Genomic DNA, 21,848 nt, shown 5'->3' with positions numbered 1-21,848 from the left:
GGTGAACATCTTAAGACAGCGAAGAAAGAGGGACACACTTCTGTATAATCCGTGGCCTATATTAGACCAGACCTAAAGAAATTGTATTTCTAATGAAAAGTCGTTCAATCCAGTGAATCTCAGTAGAATTAAACAATCAGTAGCCTGTTAATCATCAGCATTACTTTTTATGCTAGCATATGAAAGCATCATCTATGAAGCATTTGGAAATGAAAAGACCTACAGGAACCAAAACGTATTTTTAGTATTTTCCACAGCCTTTACAGTAAGGTTTCCACGTAACGCTCTGTTAGTTGAGTAAACGTAGACTACAAGGCCTATTATTTTTTCCAACCATTTGTCAGCTACAGGGGTCTCACTATAGGCCCTTTATTAGCATTAGAAAAAAGCATTTGCATGCTAATTTTTGAAGTACCAAAGTGACTAAGTGCTGTTATTATTATTATTATTATTATTATAAAACGAAAAACGAGGGAATGGTTAAATATGACACATCAAACATTATGCCATTCTTGACAATCTTGACATTCTTGACTGTAATCTAGGTTTGTTTATATTATAAATCAATATGAATGAATATGATCTGATTGTTTAAAATGTATAAGCATGCACCTACTGTAAGCAGGCCAATGTTTCTTCTTATTAAGGCCCAGTTTCACAGGCAAGGTTTAAGCCTAGTCCCAGACTAAAATGCATGTTCGAGCTGTCTTAACTGAATACAAATTTCAGCTGACATAAAATAAATATCCAGCTGACCTTTCGTTAATGGCAAAAATAATTAGGATATTAAAGATCATGTTCCATTAAGAAATTTTGTGAATTACCTACTGTAAATAGCTATATCAAAACACATGTTTTTATATTATTAGTAATATGCATTGCTAATAAGAAAGGACAACTTTTAAGACAAATTTCCTTTCTTTTTTTTTTTTTGCACCCTCAGATTCCAGATGTTCATATAGTTGTCTCAATAAATAAAAAAATAAAAAACTGACCCTTATGACTGGTTTGTGGTCCATTGTCACATATATGGGTTGTCTCTATCTATCTATCAATCTATCTATCTATCTATCTATGGTCTAAATACCTTTGTATTCACACACATATTGCATACTTGAAAATCAAACAAATGTAACGACTGAACTGTCCAAGTTCATATTTGTGTAATGATATGCCATAGGAGTTTGTGTTCGTCATATTTCGTGTGTGCAAGAGCTGCAGTGATTTGTCCAGGCAGCGCGCTCGCGCATGCGCGTACCTCGCTGTCAAGGTGTGGACACGGCGCGAGCGCGAGCGGCAACACAGTGGCGTGCTTTTGGACAAGGAGTGGATGCTTCTTCAAATAAAGCCAGCAGGAAGGGGTGAACGCCGTGCAGTCCGTTTTTAGAAAAGCAGTATGTGCGCCAACGCGGCCCTGGCGTCGGCCTGTGAAGTGCCTGATCTGTGAAGTCTCTCACCGTCACCTCAGAGCCGAAGTGAAGCACGAAGAGCGCAGGTACAAGAGCGGAGCCGGAACAACTCGCTCTACTGGTCGCGCTCGCTTTGTTTAGCTTCTTCCAAGCGGATTATCTCTGATATCATCTCATAAATGAAGTGACATTTAAAGGGCTAGTTTTAAAGTGCAACCGAACTAAAGAAATGATGACGGACTTGAGGAAAAATAAACTCTTCGTCCTGGTGGACGTGCTGTGTGTTGTCGTAGGTAAGCGAGTTTACCAGTTCATATCGCAACTTAAAAGTGTTTGTTGAATGTTGTTTTATTCATTTCTAACATTTTTTTCTTAACAATATAGACTTATTATGTTACTGGGTTGTTGACCGATAACAGAACGTATTTTAAGGTAAACTGGCAATTGTAAATATAACAGAGACGACTGGATTAGTCAGTTACATTTAAATCAAGCTTTAATTGTCTTTTGATATTTTTTTAATCCGTTTATTTTTCCCCTAACCTTGCATAAGCACACAACCTTGCAAAACTGGCTTTGTACCAAGTTGCAATAAACAATTTTGACATGCTGTCGCCATGTATAATCTCAAGACCAGTCTGGTTTAGCTTTTGACTTTTGTCAATATTTAATATACGTTATCTTACGTAAAAAGCAAATGCTTTAGGCCATGTTCAAAAAAAGTGTCACGATAAGGCGCTTTTTCATGTTTAAATGTGTATTCGGAGGCGTGTTCTGTGTGTGTTTACAAATGGAGTTGCATTCATCCTGGCTTCTTTTCCTGGATTTTGCAACTTCAGGAAGCTGAGTATTTGTTTATGGAAATGCGATCCAAGCTTGTCAGTATTTCCCACAGTGTTTGGCAGGCTGAAGTGCCACAGAAATGTGCCTTTTCTTGCATTTTTGGCTTTATTCGGTGCTTTGCTTGCAGACCGACCATGAGACAAACCCACTGACCATAAACATCCTAACAAAGTCACATAGTATTACCCATTACGGAAAATTCGACTTGCTGAAGTGAGTGTGAACCAGCTTGACCATCACTTCCTCGGGAACACAGTGTTTTTCTTAACAGCATGTGGTAACCCTGCTTTGACGCTGGGAGATGAAGTTTCTGCACCTGCCCTTTGAAGTCCTTTATTGTGTCTGTGTTCTCCGACCTCCAGCATTGGGTTTCATGAGGGCTAGAACTTGCCCTAGGCACGATCCTTCACCTTTAGTCTCACACTACACCTTTACCGTGGTGCACATGTCTCTGTCTAGATGAAGGGACTGATATGAGGTTGTCTGTCCGTGTTGTGGACAGGGATGGACAATACTGTCTTAGTCAAACCACTTACAATGACAAAGGGTTAAACAAACGTTTTAATGTAGTGTCATCTGGTGCACAGTTGTTATAGTTAACTAAGATTAAATCTATAAAAAAAAAAGTCAAACGAAATTAAGCTGAATTAAAAAATAAACGCATGTTATATGGAAAACTAAATAAAATGTTTAATGTTTAGTTGGGGACTTAATAAAGTAAGTTTAAGTACTAAAATGACTAAAACTAAAACTGAATCAAGTAGAAATTAAAGCCAAATAGAAATATTTTTAATGAATAAACAACATAAAAAACTATTGAAATGAAAACTGAAAATATAAACTGGTAGCGCATTGCGTTAGCAAGCAAACTAGCGCAAGGTTGGGGGTTCGATTCCCCGGAACACATGATAGGTAAAAATTGATAGCCTGAATGCACTGTAAGTTGCTAAATGCATAAATTTAATATAAATAATACTAAAATAACGTTAATGTGTTGTAACCATCAAGTAAATAAACACATTTCCCAAAACATTTTAAACATTTTTATTTTTACAAATAACTAGTGCAGTCAAACGATTAATTGCAATTAATCGCATCCAAGAAAAAGTTTTTGTTTATGTAATATATGTATGTGTGCTGTGTTTATTTATGTGTATATATAAATAAACACACATACAGTATATATTGGAAATATTTACATGTGTTTATACATTTATATTTAAATTTTATATTATATATAAATATATTTAATATACAAACATTTTCTTAAATATATACATGAATGTGTGTGTGTGTGTGTATGTATATTTATATATATATATATATATATATATATATATATATATATATATACATACCTACATACACACAAACACACACACAGTACGCACTTAAATATTATGTAAGGAAAATCTTTTATTTCGGATGCAATTAATTGTGATTTAATCATTTGACAGCAATACAAATAACGTGATTGAACTCATATCATCTTAACATTATAACATGACGTGTTATCACCTGAACTAATCTTGCCCTGTCATGAAAAGTTCAAATAATCAGATATTTTAAGAGACTTGTTGACCTTCACCTACAGTGATCAGGGTTGCACCGCATGACATTGTTGGTTCTCAGATGCTTTTGGAAAGTTTACACACAAAGACCATCAATATTTTTCCAACATAACAGAATAATTGACAGAAAATGACAATTCTGTCAATAATACAAACCGCATTCAAGAATTCCCCATTTGTTGGAGTTAATGTTTCTATATTGTCGGTTTTCTGATAAAGAAAAATTTATTGGAAATAAAGGCACATCTGAGAAAGGTCAATAACTTCTTCACTGAAAAAAATCAGTGTCTCCCATAACTATATATGAGTGTGTATGCATACTTTGGTTTCTGATTGATCTACAAGGAGATAAAAAAGAGCTCAAAGTCCTGTAAATTTGAGACGCTTGGCATTGAGCTAACGAAAGCAAGCACAGGTGGAATTATTCAGTCATTTTCAAATAAATATCAGCCTCTCAGATTGCTTTAGAAACAACAGAAAGTCCCCAGAGTTCAGCTACTGGAGTCTTTCTGTAAGTGTTTCTGGGCGGTAATATCCTTTCCCAGCCCTGAATTTGACATTCAATCCAGCCCACCACCCTCTGCTTCTCTTTTCCTTCTGTCTAAGTAAACTTTCCCTCCACACAAACACCGTCTGGCTTTTGCTTGAGCTCACAGGCGTCTCTTTTACTGTTCCCTCTATGCTGGTATGCTTTGTTTTTTTTTTTTTACATTATCAATCATTCAGTATTTACAGAAACAATACTTGGTAGATCATATTCAGCATCTATTTGAGTCGAAGCTTCAAGATCAATGTTTTACTTCAGTGAAAATTAAATTGATGGGAGTTATCGGTTTAATATAAAGCCAAGCTTTTGGCCCAGTACTGTAGGACTTTCCAGGCCTTTTCTTTTTCTTTTTTTTTTTTCACCAGTAGCTGAATATTTTCAATAAAGCACTTTATTTAATAACTAAAATTGTAATGTACAGTGAAGGAACATTTCTTGTTTCAACAGACCCCCTTTATAGATTGAATTGTATTGGTATTTTGTAATAAAGTATAATTGCTATATTGCTTACAGGGCCTGCATGCAAATACTTTTATCCAAAGTGACTTACAGATGAGGAATGTTACAAACAGTGATTCGTACAAACAAGTTATGAAACATGAATGCCAGAATAAATCACTTCTTCAGCAAAGTACAAGCTAGAACACGCATGTAGTTTACACGAACAAGAAGAATTTATTTATTTTCATGGGTTAAATGCTATGTATGTGTGTGTGTATGTATGTCTGCTCAGTTAAAAACTGTAATATTATGACATATTATTACATTTTCTGTTTTTAGAATGTAATTTATTCTAGTGATGTAAAGCTGAATTTTCAGCTTCATTACTCCAGTCTCGAGTGTCACATGATCTTTTATTCTAATGTGCTGATTTTGTGTTCAAGAAGCATTTATTATCAATGTTGAATTTGAGCTGTGCTGCTCCACTTTTGATCAATTTAATGCATCCTTGCTAAATAAAAATATACATTTCTTAAATGCATTGTATATGCATTGTTTTTGGAAACACATTAGAATTTATAAAAATAAGCAAGCATGAAACATTTTTAGAAACATTTTAGAAAAAAAAAAATGTAAGTGACTGCTCTTCAGGTAGAATTGGAAAAATTAGCCTCATAGACCTATTGCCAGACTAATTCCCAAGAACTACTGGCGAAATAATATGGGAAAACGACGAGGAAAAGTTTAGGCTGTTGGAGCTGTCATGCATTATTTTTCAGGTCTTGGTTAAACTTGTTCAGAAAGGACTGCGTGAGATGGCAATTGCAACATCGACAAAATTGTTCAGAAATTGCTCACATCATGAGACTATTAACATAACGCTGTTCCATTAATCACAGAAACCTTCTTTAAAGCAAAAACTATTTTGCTAAACACTACAAGCGTACAATTTAGCCTATTTCCCATGCAACGTTATATATTTCCGTAGCTTTCAAGAGCATAAATCAAACACGAGCATAAGCGTGGGGAAGTAGAGGGCTGGGACGGACGGACTCTGCTGTATGGCGAAAGAGAAGAGGAGGAGGGAGGGTTTCTTGTTGAAGTAGGATTCCAGACTCTCCTGCGAGGCTGTATGCTCAGCACATAGCTTCCAAATGAGTCAGGCGGCCTTGCCAAACTACAGCTCAGGGACTGCTGCCGGCAGACAGACCGCCTTCAAAACTCTCACTTAAGGGGCGACAGGATTGTATTTTCGTAACCCTTATGATGGCACTCCAAAAAACACACAAAGAAAGTCCAGAACATCTCATTTTCATCTTCAGAGTAGGAACAGAACGTGATCGTTGTGGGTTCGGCTCGGAAGAACTGGGCTTTGAATGTTGAAATGGAGCCAGAATGGATCAAGGCTGGTGTTGAAAGCTGAGTGTTTTTGTTAATGCACCTTGAAATGAGTTAGGATTCAAGATAAGTCAGTAAAAACAGAGGGTGTGTTTGATAATGAAAGGTGGTGAACCAATGTTAGGGTGAAGGTCGAAGCCGACCCTACGAAAATGGGCTACTCCCTGTAGCCAAAACCAAAGACAAGATTTTTTTGTTTTTTTTGAGTGGGTTTTCCCATTTTTATTTTTTTTCATTGGAAATACACCAACTCATGCGTCCTTGAAACTGCAAGCAGCACAATTCAGATTTACTGTAGGTGTATGAACTAAATGCTCTCATAATTTCAGTTTCTTGGGAAAGCTACACTATAAATATTAGTTTTCGAAGCCTATTTTTCTTTGTAGTAATCTATTTACGGAGTCAATTTCAGACTGAAAATAGTTTCAAAGTAAGTCGTACACCAATTTTTTTTTAGTGTGCTTCGAAACCTTCCAAGTAGTTAAGGAATAATTGACGATGGGAAAAATAATGCACACCCGAGGTGGTGATGCAAAGCATATTTTTGATAATTCAACAGAGTCAATTGTTGTGTGTATACTACGGTTAACACCACCAGACATAGATCAGATTATATATTTCAAAGTATTCGTTCGGTTTTTGTAATAAAACGCTATTGTGAGTAGGATTAATTTCTTCTGCATCTCATCCAACGCTTCCATTGCTAATTACAAAACGCCAAACCTAGTAATGGAGGATTGAGCCATTGATAGCAGACAAACGCAGTTAATACAGTTAATAACTAAGCTATGAGAAAGGGAGAGAGAGAGAGTCTGTGAATTAGCGTTCCCTCTTTGAGTAGGCTATGTGTATCTCAAAAGTGTTCGGCAGCAGCGTCCCTACTAGTAGTGAAACTTTTATTTCACTTTCTTCACGTTCAGTGCCGTTGTTACCACTCTTGTGAGAAATGTCATGAAGCTTGTCATGTAAATTATTTTACTGCTAAAATCGTCAGAGTAGCGCTGACGTTATAGAGCATGTGTTATGTTTCCGTGTGTGCGTCTGTAGGGAGAGAGCGGGAGAAATAGAGTAGTGTGTGTTTACGTACATCATAAATGGTAATTTTCTGGCAAAACATGGAAATTAATTACTCATGCCATTTTAAACCTGAGAGATCTTCGTTCATCTTTGAAACAGAATTTTAGATATTTTAATGAAATCAGAGAGCTTTCTGACCCTCCATAGATAGCAACGCGAATACCACACAAGGCCCAAAAAGATATGGACATCCTTAAAATAGTCCATGTGACATCAGTTATTCAACTGTAATGCTAGGAAGCTACGAGAATACTTTGTGCTCAAAGAAAACAAAAGTACAACAATAAAAAAAAATCATTTTGACAAGTAGCTTGTTGTAAAGTGGTTTAAGCCACTGAATGCTAAAGTTAAAGGAAAAGTTTACTTGAAACTAAATAAGTGCCACTAGGGCCTTTCGCACCACATTAACATTTTCATAGTACCAGAACTAATTGTGGAACTACCCACTTTTGGGCGTTTTCGCACCACAGGAACTGGATGCGATCTTAGTACCAGACTGTCTTTTTCGAGAAACAAATTAGCTCCTACTCTGGAGCAGGTTCTTACATCCAGGGTATTACCAAATGTGCTGGTAAGTATACAATGATTGGCGTTTCGAAAACGCCCTCACCCGCCATGATTTAAAATGCCGTTTAAACATACAATATACATTGTGTCAACTTTTTTGTAAGTGTGATGAACAGCAATAGATGGACGGACACTGAAGTGCAGGCACTTGTAGCACTGCCAGTTGTCATTGGAGATTCTTAATCTTTTTTTCAGTTCTTTCAAACATTAACAGTACGCATATGTCAACATTTCATCTCCATTATTGTGAAACTCGTGAGAAACAGCATAAACAGCTCCGATCACCGCATCTTCCATCCTCCTGTTGTTAAAGTTGTTCTTCTTTGATGACGTTGTTGAACATCGTGCACAAATGACATATGTCGACCATCTTACGTCACGTCCTAGTACACACTGTTGATGCGAATGCAATCCTTTAAATAGTACTTGGGTAATAGTTTGCGCACAATCCTCCCAGTACTTTAGTACTGTACATTTAGTTTTGGAACTAAAGTGGTGCGAAAGGTCCTATTTTATTAACTCTCACTGTATGACTTTGCTTTCTATGGAATTAACAAAATGTGAAAAAATGAAGGGGTATGAATACTTTCGCATGGCACTGTCTCTGGTTCCCATTCACTTTCATTGTATCCAGACATTCTGATGAACATCTACGTACGTTCGGTGTAAAAATAACATGAGGGTGAGTAAACAATAACAGAATTTTATTTTGCTGAGAACATTTCCTTTTGTTTACTGAATGAAACTGCTAGTTTCGTCCAGTAATAGCCCTGGCGTTCCTCCAGTGGTGTGAGGGAAAGTGTAACCGTTTCAGCCTCAGATTGCCACCAATTATCCCACATACCGTAACTACACATCGGTTTGAACCAAATAAAGTAACACACTGTTCTGCCCTTCGTATTTATAGTGTTCATGAAGGAGTGGGCGGATGCTCTAAACAAAGAGAGAAACATGAATGAGGTGGAGACTATAGGACTTCATTTTTGTCTGTGGGACAGGCAAAAGGATGACCTCGCCCTCTCGGTTAAGTCACCATGTTGCTTTGTTACAGTTTCTTGAAATGCTGCATTGACCTTATAATTTTTTCCCCCATATTAGGAGCTCATGGATCAAGTCTGATATCATTTGGTCACCCTCATGTTGTCCCAAACCCATCTCATGTAGGACTGTCACTAAAATTATTTTGGGAATCGAGTAATTGGATGAGTATCATGACGATTAATTGGGTAATCTGATAATTTCTCATGGTAATTTAAATTGACCTAAGCAAACAATAAACTTTGAAATTACTTAAAAGACATATATAATAGGAATGTGGCAATTAATATTGCCTAAAAATAAAATATCAAAAACAAGTCAATTAAATAAAACAGTAAAAATAGATAATGTAGTAAAACAATATAAATATAGGCTATGTACACCGTTATATCAAATGCCTGAAGGCAGTAATGAACTTGTAATTGTTAATCGTCACGGGTAAGATTTTTTTTTTTATCAAGTACTTAAATTTACATGACAGTGCTAATCATATGAATTAGCCAGACTTGGAATATAGAGAGCAAGTTGTATGGACCATTTTAATTTGGACCCCATCCACTTTTATTGCAAGTAAAAGAGAGAAGTGTGAACCTTCTTAAACTACGTTTTATCAAGGAAAAACTACCTGATTGTGAGCAAATGATGACAGAAGTTTTATTTTTAGTGAAATGTTTAGTTAAGGGCTAGAATGCATTGCATTTATTCACATAGCATGAAGAAGAAAAAAGCATAAAAACACTCATAAAAAGACCTCATTCCAAAATGAGGTCCTTTTAATGTTTTACAGGAAATTTCACTTCCTGTACCTTGAAATGGTAAATGGAACTAATTTGTTTCGGGGAATGGTTGAAGGGTGAGGGCTGGTGGCAGTTGAGACCAGGTTCGTTTTTCCTTAAGCACTGCCCCAATACTGCAATATGTTGGGTGTCAAGCACAACTTTCTTCAAGCACATCTCGCCCCCTCACTTCTGCGTGCCACATCTCTCCCTGCAGTCCTGTTTCATTGTGTAATTAAATGAGTGCTGAGCTCGCACCTGCCAACTGAGGCTTTGAACTCGAACCGTTTGAAGCTCTTCCACATTGACCATGTTTAATGTACCTTACACTGACTTGATTCCGTGGGTACACAGTCTGGAAAATATTTTGTGAGTAATATTGATGAATTTCACTGATGAGAACCAGAATACACAGCTCAGCCTTTTTAAAGGTAAAGCTGACAGATTTTAGACTCGGTTCTCAATGCTTCTCGATGTTTTGATTGTGTTTGTCATTACTCAATGACCGTTTGAAATTAAAAAAAGGACTTCTCTGGGGGAGATCTTTTAGTTTTCCATCTTGCAATTTTACTTGTATTTTTGTTTCCTAATAACGTGTCTCAACAGTTGAAAAGTTTGGAGAGACAAAGGGAAAAATTTGACTGTTTTATTGGGCTTTTATTTTCATTTGTTTGGAGTGTATTCAACTGGCAAACACACAGACAAGGCCATCCAAGCTCAGCTCCAGATCCTCAAAGTGTCTGAATCTCAATGGAGTGATAAAACTGGAGCCATTGTTTTGGGGTCTCTTTAAACAGGATGGTCCATGAGAACTGAGGGAAAGTTTAGTTTTCTTACATTGTTCGTAAAGAATACATTTCCTTAATGGAAACAAAAATACAAGTTTCCATTCAGTAAGCAATTTTTTTAGCAAGTGGATCACATCATTTTGAGTAAACTAGTTTGCTAGTAAACAGTTTAAGGTAATGTAACAGTTTTTGTTTTCTTTTAATATAACAAACTATAGCGCATATGTTTTTTTTTTTATAACTTTTTTAGGTGAAAAACAAAAGAAAATAAAACAACTAAGCAAAATGATTTTTTTTTAAAACTTTTTTATAAGGTGATTAAAAGAAAACATCTGTAACTGTTTTTCAAAAAACGTATTTTGCAAAGTGCATAACAAAAGAAAACAAAATATATTTGTAAATATTTTGGAGGAAAACAACTCAAAAAAATTAGTTTAGAGTTTTTCAAACTTTTTTTTTTTTTTGGTAAGGTGCAAGTAAACTGAGCTACAGTGTTGTATGAACGTTGCTCTATAAAAAGCTGGACTATTTTCTTAAACTCAGTGAGCACTTTATTTTTTACATTCATGTTATGAGCTTGTTGTTTGTGTATCTTTAAAATGGACCTTGCAGAATTACAATGATGAATAAACTAGTAAAAAAAGCTGCATCAGTTTGAGGTCCTGTTTCCACTACTGCGTTTTCGATTTGAAATGAAAACAATCCTCGTCTACACTGCATTTCATAAACGATCTCAGATCTATGTATAAGGTAAATTTCCTATTATTCAGATTTCAGACACATCTGCATGGCTTAAAGTGGTTGAATGGACAATCTACCTATACATATCATGTTATTGTTTACACGGTCGTCATGTATACACAGATCAAATGTGTGCAACTATGCCATCGTTTTCAAAAGACTCAGTCTTGGTCCGTTTACACTGAAATGCAACCTCCGAGTTTTTAAACAAAAACGTGGTCTGGAGCGTTTTCAAAAGTCTCCATTTTCGATTGTCGAAAACGCCGGAGTAGTGTAACCATAGCAAAAATTATGCTCTTTAAAACTTAAATGCACTGGTGTAAACGGGGCCTGATTGAGATGAGAGTCTAATTCAGTAGTTAGTTAGTAGAGGTCGACCGATTGATCGTTTTGGCAGATTAATCGGCACCGATAGTTGAATGGTGGAACTATAGTTTTACAAGTTGCGTCTGTTATTTAATAATACATCTTTTAATTTTAAAGTGTCTTCAGTTAACATTAGTTAGGTACTATGAAATAATTAGTGTTATTCATTATTCACATGTTATTCATTTAAAAAGTATGGTTCAATACGTTTAAAAATTGATTTAATCTTATCGGCAGAATCCTTTGACCTGGATTTTTGACCAAATTGTTAATCATTACTCTAAACATTAAAAATTATATTTTCAGTTACATGGAACTTAATAATAATTATTGTTTTTGGGGCAAAGCTACATGAGTGGTATTGTTTTAATAGTGCACCGCTGAGGATCTCAGCTTTCAGGTTTGTCAGTGCATTATGTTTTGTGTGTTTATTGTCACTGTTCAGACCACAGTGTATGGAAATACAGTGTCATTTCAAACACCATAGTTCTTTGTTTTTGGGAATACAAAGACAGTTTTATTTGTTCCTAAGTGCCTCTATGATTTTATTACTCTGTCTGTTGTCATGAGAAAATGAAGCTACTTGTCTCAAGTATACACTGGAACTCAAAATGACTTGTTCTGGATAAGTTATGTTGCACCATTGCATTTCAACTTATTTTTCAAAGATTTTCAAAGTTTCTAAATTTCTAGTGCCAAACTTTTAAATTGCATCAAATTTGAAGAGATTGGTAAAAAAATATATATATATTTTTCTCTCTCCCTATAAACTATCAACAAAAGATGAGTCTGAAGACAACTATAGTAATTTTTCTAAAAAAACAAAACAAAAAACCTTCAAATTGTTGCTTTAACACAAAAAAGACAACATTTTGTTTGGTAAGGTGCAGAGCAAAACAAAACAATCATTTTTAAACATTTGTCTGGAAAAGTATGGTGTTTTGTAAGGTGCAAAACAAAAGAAGGCATCTTTGTAAAGACTTAAGAATTTTGGTTTGAAGAAAAAGAAAGGTGTAGCAAGTTTGAGCTGCAGTCTTGTGTGAATGGTGCTTTATAGAAATGTTTTTAGTAGTATATTGTATGATTATTAACGAGTCCCTTATGTACAGATTATGAACTTCTTGTTTGTATTTTTTAATGGCCCTTGTAGAATAATATTATACAGATTTATTTTCTAATATGAAAACTGCCTGGCTGAAAGCAGCTCCTTCACATTGAGCCCAGAGTTATATTTGAGACAGACCTGACTGGGGTCTGACTCACAGATCCTCTTGTACATTTTAATACCACAGTGGTATAAAAGGCATTTCTGGTTTGTGTGCTGGAAATACATATTTAGACATGAATCAACTAGAAGGTCCAGAATCCTTGAACATTTTTAACTGCATGTTTTCTACTGATGTAGCATCTTTCTGATATCTCTATAGGTATGTCGTGTTCATAGCATACCTAAAATATCTACACATATGCTATAGATACCATTCAAGCAGAATAATATTTACATTTTCTTGTGATAAAGATATGCAAACTTACTACAACACTTTTACACATCCATTGATCAATAGAAAATGGATTTACAGGAAGTATGATTGTCCTTACTGTTTTCTCGAGTCGCTGTGGTTTAGGATCACATGGTTACTGGGTGATTTTGTAACATTTTATGGATGTCCCAAGGACATTTTCCACTCATTAAAGGATCACGCTGTGACTGCGTTCAGACATATGCATCTCTAGCCACATCAGTTGACTGACTAAGGCGTTGTGGAAAGGATGTCTGGGCTGTGGGTGTGTACAGTCGTGTTTATGGTATGGAGCACAACGTGTTTTGGGTTAAGATGGTGTGGTCAGGTGACTTCCTCATAGCTGTGGGATTAATTTCCGTGTGACTCTTAGGAAAAAAAGAGGTTTACTATAAATAGTCACTGCTTCCATAACAGAGTTCAGATGGTAGTCTAACAGTTGTTTAAAAAAAGATTATGCTGCATTTCATGAAATCATCTGTGATGCAAAAATAACTGCTGCAGTTTTATTTGTGTATATATTGTATTTTGTGTGTGTGTGTGTGTGTGTGTGTGTGTGAAGCATGTATAAATTCATGATTTAATGGATTTAAAATGTTTGTCATGATGAGAAAAAAATTACAAGATGTGTGTATTTTTGTGTGTGTGTGTGTGTGTGTAATTATCTTTTGTAACTAACAAAAAAACAAAGCAAAAAAAAATCAAAAGAAATATGTTTGACTGAATTATATCCAATTATAAAATTACCAAATTGGTTAGTTAAACAAACATACCATGATTTTTAAATATATTATAAAAATATATGCATTCAATTATAAAATAAATATAAAATTGTTGTTTTGAAATTAATGTAATTAGAAATGGTTGAAAATATTTTATTTTATATATGACTCTTTATTTTATTTTTAAATATGGTTCTTGTCGGGTTTCAGGATATTCACCCTTTATATTCTCCACATTAGAAAATAACTAATTTATGAAGCATTATCGCTTTAGATCGCTTTATTTATTCATGTATTTATTCTTTGTCTCATTTCCTCTTTCCTGTAGCTTCTCTGCCCTTTGTGATATTGAATATTGTGTCCCAGCCATACAAGCGAGGCATCTACTGTCCAGACGAGAGCATTAGTTACCCTGTAAAAGACGACACAATCACCAACGTGACAATGGCTGTAGTCACCATCACCTGCACCATCATCATCGTGAGTCCCTCATTCACTGATCTCCATCATCATCCCATGAGTCACACGCTGATTCTTAACACAGTGTCCGTTTATGATCCATTTAATTATGCAAAACAACACAGAGTTATGTGCTCGCAATATTCATTTCTAAACAGTTACCTCTTCTGTTCTTCTAGATATCTTCGGGTGAAGCATATCTGGTGTACAGCAAAAAAATTCACTCCAACTCTACCTTTAATCGATATTTGTCAGCCATATATAAGGTGCTGGGTCCCTTCTTGTTTGGGGGAGCCGTCAGCCAATCACTGACAGACATGGCCAAGTACACCATTGGGCGACCACGGCCATATTTCTTAACCATTTGTGCTCCCAAAATCTGCAACGGATACATGGCCACGATCAACTGCACTGGCCCCAAAAGTGATGTAACTGAAGCCCGGTATGTTTCTTACTGTATATGTACTAACGGCTTGATTTCAGTTTATTTCTATTGAAACCGTATGTGATTTGTGTGTCGTAGGTTGTCCTTCTACTCGGGTCACTCCTCATTTGGGATGTATTGCATGCTGTTTCTAGCGGTGAGTGCTACAGCAGCCACAAGCTAATATGGTAAACATTGAAGGGGTCATCAAAATGGCCTTGATGTCTTTGTACTATAAAAACATTGTGCAAGTTTCAGAACTTAAAACTATCTTGTTAGTCTAAAACAGCTTCTATTGAAGCTAATCTGCAAAAATGACGTGCCACTTTGACACAATAGTCTGGATAAACACCACGTCTGCAGAAGATTGAGAACTGTTTAGCCCCGCCCACCAATTCACACATCTAGTGTAAATAACAGGAGCACTAAGTCTTAAGAGAGGCAAACATCCATCTAAGAAGTATGTAGGCTGTCAAACTTACACAACTGTTAGCCAATCAAAGCAGAGGGCGTTCACGACGAGTCTACAATCCATCAAAACAGAGCGTTCAGATAAGGGGGGTCAAAACAGGACAGAAAATAGCCTATTACTTCTACATGATGAGGGTTTTTGATGTAAAAATATTGATAACATTATAAGTGGACCTTAGAGAACAATATAAACAAAAAAAAAAAAAAAAGAAGCCAGTTCATGATTCCTTTAAACCTTAAACACAGGTTTGGGGGTGGGATTATGGCCTAACCTGATTTTACCAAGTGAGACATGTTCCTGGGACAACATCGTTGTTGACCCTGGAACAACATTGTGATTAACCAATCAGATTTGAAGAACCAGTTTATAGATTTTGGGAAGTTTATGCTTAAAATCAGTGTTTGGTGCTTGTACATCAGTGTCATTCATCTATCATTTCCTCTGATTTTAGGGATTACTCATGGTTAAGGTTAGGTTTAGGTGTAGGGATATGGTTAAGAATATATTTTTGGAGTAAAATGTTGTTCCAGGGTCAACAAAATATGTTGACCTAGGAACACATCGGACTTGGCAAAATCAGGACGTGCGGGATTATGTGTTTTTGTGACCAATGGCAGATGGGGAAACCTGTTTGAAAATAGTTATTAATTCTACAGTTATATTTCAATTTGTCAATGAATGTAATGACATTTACTGGTGCTCAATACATTTTCAAGGCAAAATCTAGTTATTCGATAGGAATCCATGCCATTGGGAATTTCCACAAACATTTTGCATTGTCCAAACTGGTCAGGCAAACTCACCGCATTGTCTGACAGAAGGCTGCTTGGTTTGAAAATGACTGTGTTCAGTCATAGCTACATTTGACAATTATCTTTTTTGCCTGTGAAAACTTTTGCTAATATGACTGCACATTAAGGCTTAGTTGGGTGCAATTGTTTTTGAAGCACAGAAAATGGGAAACAGTGAGGAATATAATGTGTACGAGTTCACATTTTTGCAGTTATCATTATTCATTATGTTGCTGCAGAGTTTGCAAACGAACTGGAACTAATTTAATGAAACTATCCGAGAACATAACACACAATAAAAACTAATCTCTGAAATCAGCCAAGACAGGTTCTGCATCATTCGTCTTAGTACAAAATGATTTCCTGATGAATTACAACGCAAACAAACGTACTGCAAATCTTAAAGGCTATTTAGAGAGCCCTCTGAGATAATGCTAACATTTGTTATTTTCCAAAGGCTAAAAAAAAAGTCTAATGAAAGTCACCTCTTCTTCTTTTCTCTCACCAGTTCTATGTTCAGGCCAGGTTGAATGCAAAATGGGCTCGTCTCCTGAGGCCCACTATCCAGTTCTTCCTGGTGGCCTTCGCGGTGTATGTAGGCTACACTCGTGTGTCTGATTATAAGCACCACTGGAGCGACGTGCTGGTCGGGCTCTTCCAGGGAGCGCTCATTGCAATTCTCACCGTGAGTTAACCAATTTTTCCTTTAAAGGGACAATTTACCCCCAAAATATCCAGAAACATCATAAAAAATATATAAATAAAGCATAATATTGTGATTTTATTACTGCAAAACTGCTAACAGTCATTGTCTCTTGCAGGTACGATATGTATCAAATTTCTTCAAGGTCCGTCCTTATCCTCAGTGCTCAAGTCCAGAGACAGCGGACAGTGAGGAAAGGAAAACAAGCTTACGTTTACCTTTAAGCGAGGTGGCGCACAATAACCATGTTTGCTAATCTAGACCTGTGTGAGAGAAATGAGGCCGAACACTACATCTCCCACAAACCACTGGACTGACAGGAGGGGGCGGAGCAAGACTGCAATGCTCACAATGGTCCTCCTTTGAGTGCGTCTTCATTTCTTTTGAATGGCAGAGAACTTTTTATACATATTTAATCAGATTATTTTAATCAGAATTATTTGCTGAGGATGTTGAGGGGTCGGATTGATGTGGTGTATATATACTGGACCAGGTTTTGGACAAAGTCAAGTACGGCATGTATAATCTGAATTATTAATCTAACGGTTGTGTAAATAATGGCTTGCTTTTCTTATATAAATCGATGGACCCAACAGAATACTGCATTCTGTCGTTTAAAATGTCAGAAATCACTTTTGCTAATATTATGTGCCTTAGTAATCTGGACTGCAAATAGTGAATAATGTAAAAACTAAATTGCTAGGTTATCTTATTGTTCCCCTGTGTTTAAACCTGAAAAAATGTAAACGTGAGATACCACTACAGCATCTGCAAGCCTGTTGTGCATCTTTATATTTTCAGTTTATGCATTTTAAAAAGCTGGCTTCATTGAACTTTTGAATTGTTGTTTTTGCGTTTGTCCAAATTCTTATTAAATATCTGTCATATTATTCTGCTTGTTGGTTCAGTGCTGCATTGTGTTGTTGTTGTTTTTTATTATTATTATTATTTAATTTTTTTTTATGTTTCAGATTTTTCTCTTTTTGTTACATGAAAACTCACTAGCCTCAAAATTATGAAATGGAATCTGTTTTGATTACATCTGCATTCTACTAAGAAAATAAATAAAAATACATTTGCATGGTACATTTAATGTTTGCATATCCAGTTAGCATATTTTAATTCAGAAGTCTAATGTCAATACTATGTGTTTATGTTGCGCATGAATTAACATGAATTCAATCCAAAGGTAAACTTTAGTTTTATATACCGTAAAGGACATATCAGCCAGAAGTGGTTACCAAACACGTTTGATCTTATTTGGTTTGCAAGTGTTGTTTATTTTAGCTTAAGGGCACTTTCCTGACCGTCTGTCCAGCACTGCGGTAGCCAGGTTTTTAATGTTTACCATTTTTTCACTCACAGCCATGACTACAAATGAGAGATGGTCAAAATTAGTCAGCTTTCTTTCAAAATGAAATCTCAAGAGCTTAATTAGTCCTCCAATTACAATGCAATGTCAAGGTGAAGCAATTGAAAAGAAAATGCATTGCTGAATACTCTAATATTCAATTATTATATAATAAATTCAAATGATATACAGGTGCTTCTCAATAAATTAGAATGTCGAGGAAAAGTTAATTTATTTCAGTAATTCAACTCAAATTGTGAAACTCGTGTATTAAATAAATCTAATGCACACGGACTGAAGTAGTTTTAAGTCTTTGGTTCTTTTAATTGTGATGATTTTAGCTCACATTTAACAAAAACCCACCAATTCACGATCTCAACAAATTAGAATACTTCATAAAACCAATATTTAAAAAAACATTTTTGGTGAATAGTTGGCCTTCTGGAAAGTATGTTCATTTACTGTACATGTACTCAATACTTGGTAGGGGCTCCTTTTGCTTTAACTACTGCCTCAATTCAGCGTGGCATGGAGGTGATCAGTTTGTGGCACTGCTGAGAGAATGTATGGAAGCCCAGGATTCTTTGATGGTGGCCTTCAGCTCATCTGCATTTTTTTTTAATCTCTTGTTTCTCATCTTCCTCTTGACAATATATCATAGATCCTCTCTGTGCTTCAGGTCTGGTGAGTTTACGGTCCAGTCAAGCACACAAACACCATGGTCATTAAACCAACTTTTCCTGCTTTTAGCAGTGTGGGCAGGTGCCAAATCCTGCTGAAAGATTAAATCAGCGTCTTCAGAAAGCTAGTCAGAAGAAAAAAGCATGATGTACTCCAAGATTTCTTGGTAAACTTGTGCAGTGACTTTGGTTTTCAAAAAACATGGACCAACACCAGCAGATAAGATTTCACCCCAAATCATCATAGACTGTGGAAACTTAACACTGGACTTCAAGCAACTTGGGCTATGAGCTTCTCCAGCCTTCCTCCAGACTCTAGGACCTTGGTTTCCAAATGAAATACAAAACTTTCTATCATCTGAAAAGATGACTTTGGACCAAATGCAACAGTCTATTTCTTCTTCTCCTTAGCCCAGATAAGATACCTCTGAGGTTGTCTTCGGTTCAGAAGTGGCTTAACAAGAGGAATATGACAACAGTAGCCAAATTCCTTGACACATCTGTGTGTGGTGGCTCTTGATGCCTTGACCCCAGCCTCAGTCCATTTTTCTTTCACACTTTTTCCTTCCACTCAACTCTCTGTTAACATGCTTGGATACAGCACTCTGTGAATAGCCAGCTTATAGCCAATGCATTTTTGTGACTCACACTCCTTGTGAAGGGTGTCAATGATACTCAGAGACCATTCTGAAGGCTCAGGAAACCTTTGCAGGTGTTTTGAGTTGATAAGCTGATTGGCATTTCGTCATATTCAAATTTTTTGAGATAGTGAACTGGTGGATTTTTGTTAAATATGAGCCAATATCATCACAATTAAAAAACAAAAAACAAAGACTTAATCTACTTTTTAATCTACTAAATTCAGTTTGTGTGCACTGAATTTAATACGTGAGTTTCACAATTTGAATGTTAATGTAATAAATGAACTCTTCCTCGTCATTCAAATTTATTAAGAAGCACCTGTAATAGTATGTGCACTCAGTATGGGCAGATCTGTAGTTGGTTGCACATGCTCTGTTCTTTGTTTGTGTTATATCATAGGCTAGCAGGCACTGAAACCACTGGTCAGGATGCTAACAAGGCTTCCAACCTACCTTTGTGTTCCCAAATGGCAATGGTGTGACAAAATAAACTTCTTGTTACTCCATATCACGTTGTGCTCCTTTTACCTCAAATGTAAGTTGTTATTTTGTGGGTTTCCATCTGGCCTGATTCCTCTCAGCTTATGTAAGAGCGGGCTTTAGAAGATGTCAAAGAAAGCCTAAGTTGCTCTAACAGATTTAGCACCTTTATTCCTTTGGGGAAGATTTTAGGTCCGTTGTCACATTTAGCTGTTGATACCTCCTCCAGTAATTAATGAATGTGTCATTTTGTTTGAAGATGGCTCAGTTAGCTGGTCACATTCAGCAAAATTCCCCCTGTCAGTTGTTTTGCACTTTCAATGATAGCCATTTAGACTTACCACAACCTTAAAATACACAATAGTGTTGTTCAAAGCAGCAAAGTTGGATTTACCAGAATAGGGCTTGAAATGGTTAACCCTGGGTCATCCTAAACCCCTCCTGGGTTTTCTGTGATCAAATTTCACACTGCTCATACTGGGCTTAACTGTTAACTGGGTTAACCGTCTTTTGACATTTCTTATTTTTCTCTTCACACGACGCATGTTTCCTGTTACCGACGTGGTCATCATGCCTTGCTGCTCAATTTCTGATTGGCTGTCTGTCGCCAAGCATCCAGCAGCAACAAGGAAACACCGCTCTGTTTTAACACTGAACAAACTAAGCTGGTTTCATAACCAGGGGCGTTGGACTGGGTGTAAAACCAGTACTGATTACCAGGGCCCCGAAGGAAGAGAGGGCCCTTGAAAAGTCTGTATATTTTATTTCACCTGGATATTTTCATGGGGGGGGGGCATGGGGGCCCATCAGGACTGCCTATGCATAGTACCCAGGATCTTGTGCAACGCCCCTGTTCATAACCCCGGTAAAAAGGCGGTGCACTGCTTTTAAGTTAAAGGTGTGAAACGCTTCTTTACCAGGGGTTAAAAGCGGTGTGGATAACCAGGGTCTAAGCACAGTGTGAAAAGCCCTAATGAATCTTTTAGCTTGGGTGAACTGCATTTCATGTTATAGCCTATACACATTTTTCCTATGCTCCATTATGCATTGCGCGATTTATGGGAGTAACTTCCTTTTACACTGTAAACGGTCAGCAAAAGGTTCGCTCTATGACCGTAATCAGGGGCACCGGACTGGGGTTAAAACCAGTACTGATTACCAGGGCCCCAAAGGAAGAAAGGGCCCTTTAAAAGTCTGGAATATATATTTTCAAGGGGGGGCATTAGGACTGCCTATGCATAGGGCCCGGGGTCTTGTGAAGCACCCCTGACCGCAACAATAAGCATTTTCAAAAACTGGATACGATGAGGAGACATTATTATACTCACCCTTCAACAGTCGATCATTAAAAGAAAATTAAGCATTAACAAATTACTTTCAACATATCATCATGAATAGCTATATTGTTGTACATCACATCAAAGTTTACCAAACGTAAGGAACGTGAAACTTCCACAAACCAGAAGTGCTTTACATAATTTTTAATCGCTGGAAAAAGGTGGCTATTACGTTTGCTACTTTTATGTTTTTTTAACGACGTTTGTGTTCGCTAATGTCATTTTGTTCAGAGCCCTTGGGAAACGATTTCCCTCAAAATGGCAGGTGTGATTTTACTCCCATTTATGTTTATGCTCAAAATGCCTTTTGGAATTATTTTTAAACCTTACCTGTATGTTATCGATGTTGTTTTCAATGTTGTTATCGATGTTGTTGATACACGTAGCTAACTGAGAAAATAACGGCGCCAGTCACGTTTGCGGGAAACACAGCGCGAGCCGCGAGGCCGTTATTATTAGCTCCTCCTATTTCATGTTGATACGAGACCGGCGCCAATCAGCGGACTGATATACAGCACTGCTATGTAAACATACATTTCTTTTACTGTCTATGGTAAACATTAGGAGTGATCTGATAGAGCGCTGAATTTATTAAACATAAATATGGCTGGTTTTCACGTTAAATGATTTTTTTTTGGCGAGTGCGTTTATTATTATTTTTTAATATTGTTTACAATATGCTTCTGAAATGTCAGTATCCTTTGGT

At 36.5% G+C, this 21,848-nt stretch overlaps 1 protein-coding gene across 1 annotated transcript; it reads left to right on the top strand.

Annotated features, from left to right (window-relative positions):
- Window positions 1-1,235: 1,235 nt before the first annotated feature.
- Window positions 1,236-17,746, top strand: LOC113040038 (phospholipid phosphatase 2). The gene is made up of 6 exons (XM_026198258.1): window positions 1,236-1,702; window positions 14,133-14,284; window positions 14,443-14,705; window positions 14,787-14,844; window positions 16,459-16,635; window positions 16,772-17,746. Exons 1-6 carry the CDS (start codon window positions 1,639-1,641, stop codon window positions 16,907-16,909), a joined length of 852 nt encoding a protein of 283 aa, XP_026054043.1. The 5' UTR covers window positions 1,236-1,638; the 3' UTR covers window positions 16,910-17,746.
- Window positions 17,747-21,848: the final 4,102 nt, after the last annotated feature.

This window comes from Carassius auratus, chromosome 22 (assembly GCF_003368295.1).
Source record: "Carassius auratus strain Wakin chromosome 22, ASM336829v1, whole genome shotgun sequence".
In the NCBI taxonomy this organism is placed as follows: domain Eukaryota; kingdom Metazoa; phylum Chordata; class Actinopteri; order Cypriniformes; family Cyprinidae; genus Carassius; species Carassius auratus.
Note: the sequence above shows the minus strand (reverse complement) of the source record. Positions and strands in the feature narration are given on the sequence as shown.

Excerpts from the sequence above, each read along its gene's own strand:
- LOC113040038 (XM_026198258.1), top strand. The coding sequence starts at position 1,639 with ATGATGACGGACTTGAGGAAAAATAAACTCTTCGTCCTGGTGGACGTG. Across the intron at positions 1,703-14,132 it reads CGTGCTGTGTGTTGTCGTAG|CTTCTCTGCCCTTTGTGATA; the intron begins GTAAGCGAGTTT and ends TCTTTCCTGTAG. Across the intron at positions 14,285-14,442 it reads TCACCTGCACCATCATCATC|ATATCTTCGGGTGAAGCATA; the intron begins GTGAGTCCCTCA and ends CTGTTCTTCTAG.